This window comes from Macadamia integrifolia, unplaced genomic scaffold (genome assembly GCF_013358625.1).
Source record: "Macadamia integrifolia cultivar HAES 741 unplaced genomic scaffold, SCU_Mint_v3 scaffold_7A, whole genome shotgun sequence".
Taxonomy (NCBI): Eukaryota; Viridiplantae; Streptophyta; class Magnoliopsida; order Proteales; family Proteaceae; genus Macadamia; species Macadamia integrifolia.
The window spans coordinates 82491-88994 of record NW_024870674.1 but is presented as its reverse complement, the minus strand read 5'-3'; the positions used below and the strand labels follow the sequence as shown (position 1 = coordinate 88994).

The following is a 6504-nucleotide window of genomic DNA, read 5'->3' as shown; positions in this document are numbered from 1 at the left end:
AAAGCTTCTTCTTCTCCTGATGAATAACATCTTTCTTTTCTTTCTCCTCTGCACACACATCAGCACTCCATTAGAATAAAAAGAAAAACCAAAATTCCTTCCAATGGTTTCGTCTGATTACATCGGAAATAAAGAGAAGGAAATTGAAATCAAATTAAAACAAAAATGAAAACTTTTGTAATCATTTTATCACATAATTATGTAATGAACTCCAAAAAAAATTCAATTTTGATTATTAAGTTTTACTTTACCAAGGGAAAAGGATGAGAGGACATGGACATGAGAAGATGTTGGTTGGTTATGTGTCCTTGAGTTGGTGCCAACTTAAGCTAAATTAGGTCTAAGTATTCTAAAGAATGTTCCAAAATAGAGGCTATAAAATAATGATGTAGCTGAGTGAGTTGTATATAACAAAGATTGTTAACTAATGCACTATCAATTATTATTAGGCAACAAGTAGTTTAACTACAAACTTACTCTAGTTCCATAGAATGAGAACAGCCAGCCTAGCTGTAGTAATATTCATAGGACATTACAAAGATCCTCAATGCTTCTTGTTTCAAGGATCAATGTTGCCTTGAGAAGTTCTAGGCGATAAAAATTTCCCCTGTATAATCCAAGTCAAATCAGGATTCATAAAAAAATTGTGAATTTTATTTTTCTAAATCAAAATTTCTGAATTAATGATCCAAATTCTAATTTGTTCCAAAGATTTGAGGAAATTACATTATTTTAGATACATGTGAATAATTTGGTGTTAAAATTAGATTCTTAACAAAAACCTAAATAAGAATTTAAAAGGGAAAAAAAGAAGGGCAGACTTTTAGCCTGTGTTCTTCAAAAGTAAATGATTAATATATGAGGAATCAAAACGGTCGAATCAGCTGAGATCAATCTCAATTGCGGACAATTTCTACAACCCTCTTTTGAGTCCTACATGATTCATGTTTGATTTTCATTTTTTGTCATTATTTCCATCTCATAGTTTGAAAATAGCTAAAAAATCAAGCTTCCTCCTCGTTGATTCAGACTACTCACCTTGAATTTGTGAAATATAAACCCTTCTAATACTCTCAAGTGGATAAGGGTTAGCCATGGGATATTCATTTTTTTTTTCTCTCGATCCTAGTTTTTCTTCACCCATGAGAATATGGAATATATCCCCTTGATTCAACTAAAGAAGGATATTTTCAATCTCATATAATGAGAGATGGGAGTTGATGATGCCATTCACCCTTCATAGAGTTGGATCACAAAGTCAAATTTGGTAAGTACAGAGAAGGAAAACTTGATCCTTTTCTTCTTTATTTTCCCTTCTGTGCTTTGTTGTATAATGCCAAACTTAGTGGTCTTTATGAATCTTAGTTTGTTTTAATAACTCCACCAGTGTTTGTTGTCAGTCCCAAGCCCAGATAAAGGAGGGTTGATGCATTAGGCCAACACCTGGCATCGGAGAAAAACCCTAACCAAGCCTTTTTACATGGATTCTATTGATTGGAAGGTAAGAATTCATGTAACAGAACCCCATTTAACCGTGATAAAGTCGAGTTATTATTGTTGTTGTAAGGGTTTTAATATAATATAAGTCTCGTAAAACAAGAGGGATCCTTTGTATATGAAGTTGTGGAGCCATTCTTTGTTTAATTTTTATGGAACGAATTGACTTCAGGGCAAACTAACAACAATATGGCCTTATTCCACCCAATAACAAGTGGTTATCCTGCTAAAATAGATATTTGGTCTTTTGGTCCACAAGGGCCAAGGTTTGAGGAATTGAAACCAGATCGGGTGAATTTCCTGATTCAAATAGTTACCTACGGCATCTAATCTCGATTCCAGCCGATTTTGAATCCATGGTGAATCATGTTTGGTATTCATTTTGGTCACTGTATTCCTCTTTTAGTCAACAAAATAACAGAAAATCAACAAAGACTATTGTAGCAAGATCCCCAAGTTTATTGAATCAAAAACTCCAAAAAATCACAAATCTTGAACCTTGACAGAAACCACCCAAAGGGTTTTGCCAGCATCAAGTAAATCTCAGGCCTCGTAATATTCCTCCATCAAGATTCTCATGATATTAGGGTTTTCGTGGTGCAAATTTGCAGCCACAAAAATGCCCTCTTAACACACTTGGAAAGGAGATCATCTGATAAGAGATTTAAGGCGTTAGGCAGACACGGACCACTTCAATAGTGACTAGAAAAAAGTTCACAACCTTACAACAGGGAAGGGGTTGGAAGGTCACCTCTAAGCATCCACAACACACAAATACAAACCCAAAATCATAAACCAAGCCAACCAAGATCCTTAAACAGAATACAAACTTTTCTAGATTACGCACTAGTTTAGAAGATTTGCTAAGTTTATAAGCTGTCATATCACATTCATAATTGCCAAGATTGTCTACAACTTTGATTACAACTTTGTGGTAGAGTTTATCCCAACCCATGCATACACAACATGAATGATGCACATCTTCCAAGAACATTCATTCCTTTAACAACAATTAGCATTAAGTTCCCATCAACTTGGGGGAAATTACAGTTCAAAGATAGGCCTTCAAAGCATTATAAATCTGTGAACAATTAAGTCTCACCAGAGTCACCTGAAATTTTCAAGAGACTACAAGAGAAACTCTATTTTGCTGCCCCCACCTCTTACCATTCTTTTATCAAGGAAGCTTCACTTCTTGACAATGAATTCAGTATCATTGTATTTTCTTCTCAATACATCTTTCATCAACTTCAATTGAGCAAATTACTTCCACTCTTTTAATCTTCTTAATATACATTGCCAACCCAAGAGCTTGATCTGCATTCAGTCTTAAGGTGAGGAAACAAAAGATATAACTTAATGCTACTAGGAAGTATGCAAATTTCAGCTCTTGCTTTAGATTCAGCAACCAGACTCTGATTTGCAGTCAGCTTTCTTATTCATGTAGAGGATTCCTCCAAAGGTGAAGAAGCCATCCACAATACTATCTTTGTTTGTTACTTCATGCTAAAAATAGATTTCCCTCTCTTTCTTTTCAGCCAACCTCCATGGGATGCCAAGAAGATATCTGTTTTGTGATTTTTGTTCACTAGAGCTGCCAAAATATCATCTCTTATTTATACTAAAGTTGATTCTGATTTGATCATCTGGACAAATTGAGAAAGATACTATTTAACTTCAATTTGTGTGGCTCTTTCTTTTCTGTTGTTTTCCTTCTTGTTACTCTCACTTCAGCAGTTAAGAATAAAAATCAAGGATTGATGGTAATGAGCTATTCTTTGACAGGATGAAGTCACAATTAAAGTGTATTTTGGTTCCCGGAACTGTGATAGTTGGTGCAGGGCCTTCTGGGCTAGCCACAGCTGCATGCCTTAAAGAAAAAGGTATCCCCTCATTGATACTTGAAAGAGAGATCTGTTTAGCCTCCCTATGGAAACTTAAAGCATATGATTGCCTAAAAGTTCACCTCCCTCGGAAATTCTGTGAGCTTCCTCATATGAAATTACCACCAGATTTTCCTGCATTCCCATCAAAATTACAGTTCATAAGCTACTTAGATGCCTATGCTAAGCGCTTCTCTATTGAGCCCATGTTTGGGGAGGAGGTTCTACAGGCAGAATACGACTCAGTCATGGGATTCTGGAGAGTGCAGACCCTGAGGTACAGATTTTTTTGCCGCTGGTTGATTGTGGCAACAGGAGAAAATGCAGAACCTATATTGCCTGAGATTCCTGGGATTTCAGATTTCCAGGGGCGATGCCTCCATTCTAGTTTGTATAAAAATGGAGCCAATTTCAAAGGTGAGAAGACATTGGTTGTTGGTTGTGGGAACTCAGGCATGGAGATTAGCTTGGATTTATGTAACAACGGTGCCCAGCCTTTTATAGTAGTAAGAGACAAGGTAACATACTATTTCTATTTTTCATTTTACAATAATATTGGCTTCTCTTCATTCAGCTTGTGATCTTAACTAACCTGTTTCTACTGTTTTCATGTTTCGACTTAAATGAATCATATTCACCAAGTCAGGTGGCCTGGTACTAGGGATCATTGAATTTTATAATTGGCTTCTTGTTTTGCACTGTTAAACTCATTTGTTGAACCTCCAATCATTTTGTTCTTTTCATCATCAGGAAATCATTTTGCACCTTTTTGTTATAACTTTCTCGATTTTAATGTGTTCTGACTTCGATGTTTTCTTTGAATTTGTAAATATGCACTCCATGATATTCATTCTACAATATTGTCTTTCTCGTGCTCCTCTAGATTTGAACTTCATGTCCAATAACATTTCATTTTTTATTTGAACTTCATGATCCTTGTCCATCTTTTCTACTAAAGCTTTATTTCATCATTACTACAGCATGCAAACTCTTTCCTTTCTGTCAATGCTAACATTCAATTTTTTTTTTTGTTTTATAGTTTTAATATCTCTTGCTTTTTTTATTTGGCTTCTTTTCTAAATACACAGAGTTGAATGTATGCTAATCATTGGAGTAAAATTTCTCTGCACATCCTTACTTTTCTCCCTCTGGATTTTATTGGTTTTACCATGGTACTTCACCCTAGATATGAGTTTCATTTCCATCCATTTCTAACCAGTTATAATATACGATCTTGCAGTTGCACATTTTGCCCAAGGAAATGCTTGGGAGATCAACATTTGATCTGTCAATGTGGTTACTTAAGTGGCTTCCTCTAAGGATAGTTGATCGGTTCCTAGTCCTCTGTTCGTGGTTAATTCTTGGAGATACAAGGAAATTTGGGCTTAGGAGACCCCAAATTGGGCCCCTTGAGTTGAAGAAAACTACTGGAAAGACCCCAGTTTTGAATGTTGGTACTTTAGCCAAAATCAGGACTGGACAAATCAAGGTCCCTACTCCCCACTATCTTCTGTTAATTAAATATTTTCTGACTGTTGGCGTTTATTGGGGTAAAGAATTGTTACTATTTCTAGAAGTCTCTGATGGTTGGTTACTAACACATCCTATGGTTTACATAAAAATGAGACTAGCCTGTTTCTTTCAGAAAGTTTGGGTTGCATAGGCTTAAGATTTCAACTGAGACAAATAAATTTGGGGGTTTTGGAAGTGGGTGGATTTCAAATTGTGATGCTTAACCCAATTAAGTTCTATGCTACATTCATTGGGATTATACATGATGTATGGGATCAACAACTTAGGATGTTGGGCCAAGTTCCGATGCAGAAAGAACAAAAATATAATGAAATAGATGATTTTCTTTCAAAAAGGCAGGTCAAAAAAAAAAAAAAAATCCTGTAAACCATCTGGTGTGCTTCAAGACAAGATGACATTCTAGTCTTTCTAGTATACCAGAAAAGATTTTGCAAAGTATTTAACCATGATTTAGAACAACATAATCAAGCCTAAAAATCCAAAAGAGGAATCTCAACACACACAATCCAAAAGAGTATATTTATACAGACAGAAGGGAGCATGACAATGCTTATGCACAGGAAGGCATTCATTAGCTCCATTGTTAATCTCATTTTTCATGGTGTCTCCAGGTTGTTCCTGGTATACATAGACTCACAGCCAGAGGTGCAGAATTTGTGAATGGAGGAGTAGCAGAATTCGACTCAGTGATTCTAGCTACAGGCTACAGAAGCAATGTACCTTCATGGCTAAAGGTAAGATGGAAGTCACTTGTATATGGTGGAAACAGAAATGGTTCAACTGATCTTCATATTCTACCTTGCCTATATTCCACCTGTACCTTAACCAGGTCTTAGTGGCTCAACTCTTTGATGAGGCACTGTCCAAACTCCAAAAATGTATCAACTACATGACCTAAATTATCTGATTTATGGCCTCAATGGAGAACAAGATAGAAGATATGTTGGTAAAGTAGAGTTGATATTTTGGATAGTTAAACAATTAAAGTTGAGTAATTGGTACCTTTTTGGGACACTGGCCCATCCAAGACGCAGGATGCCTATTAAATTGTTTGGAGTGGGCAACATCACACACTCATAACAAAGAATTCAAGCATTAGAATCTTGAAATGCTAAGAGAAACTTGCAGACATCACATTTCAAAATAAAATTTTTGTACAGATGTATTACCTCAGCTTTGTTTGTTGCTTTTGTTTGTTTCTCACAAGGATGAAGAATTGTTTAACAAGCACGACGGATCTCCAAAAACACCATTCCCCAACTGCTGGAAAGGCAAGAATGGACTATACAGTGTAGGCTTTGGCAAACAAGGCTTGAAGGGTGCTTCTATAGATGCCCAGACAGTTGCCCAAGACATTGCAAGGCAATGGAAGTCTGAGACGAAGCATTTGCGCTTTGATTACCACATGGAACAAGTCGAATTCCCACCTACGGCTCCAGGCCCATATTTCTATCTCAATTCATTGTTCAAGACTTCAAGTTAATCAAAACTTGCTGACACTTTGAAATTCATCTATCATAGCTAATCATACATATTTCTCTGTTGAGCAGAGAGGCAATAACAGTTCTATCTATCTAGTCCATCTGAGCAA

At 36.1% G+C, this 6504-nt stretch overlaps 1 protein-coding gene and 1 long non-coding RNA gene across 4 annotated transcripts; one reads left to right on the top strand and one right to left on the bottom strand.

The window, feature by feature from the left end:
- Nucleotides 1–2468: 2468 nt before the first annotated feature.
- Nucleotides 2469–6124, bottom strand: LOC122071763. Its single transcript, XR_006138264.1, has 2 exons — nt 5916–6124; nt 2469–3515 (listed from the first exon to the last, which is right to left on the bottom strand). It is a non-coding gene; the product is annotated as an uncharacterized LOC122071763 (long non-coding RNA).
- Nucleotides 2826–6504, top strand: LOC122071762 (indole-3-pyruvate monooxygenase YUCCA6-like). Of its 3 annotated transcripts, none has more exons than XM_042636166.1 (5): nt 2826–2959; nt 3283–3898; nt 4621–4869; nt 5525–5647; nt 6121–6504. In XM_042636166.1, exons 2-5 carry the CDS (start codon nt 3284–3286, stop codon nt 6394–6396), a joined length of 1263 nt encoding a protein of 420 aa, XP_042492100.1. In that variant the 5' UTR covers nt 2826–2959; nt 3283; the 3' UTR covers nt 6397–6504. The 3 variants fall into 3 exon arrangements, with proteins under 3 accessions (XP_042492100.1, XP_042492101.1, XP_042492102.1); XM_042636167.1 differs by lacking the exon at nt 2826–2959 and adding an exon at nt 3056–3181; XM_042636168.1 differs by lacking the exon at nt 2826–2959 and having other exon boundaries at nt 3275–3898.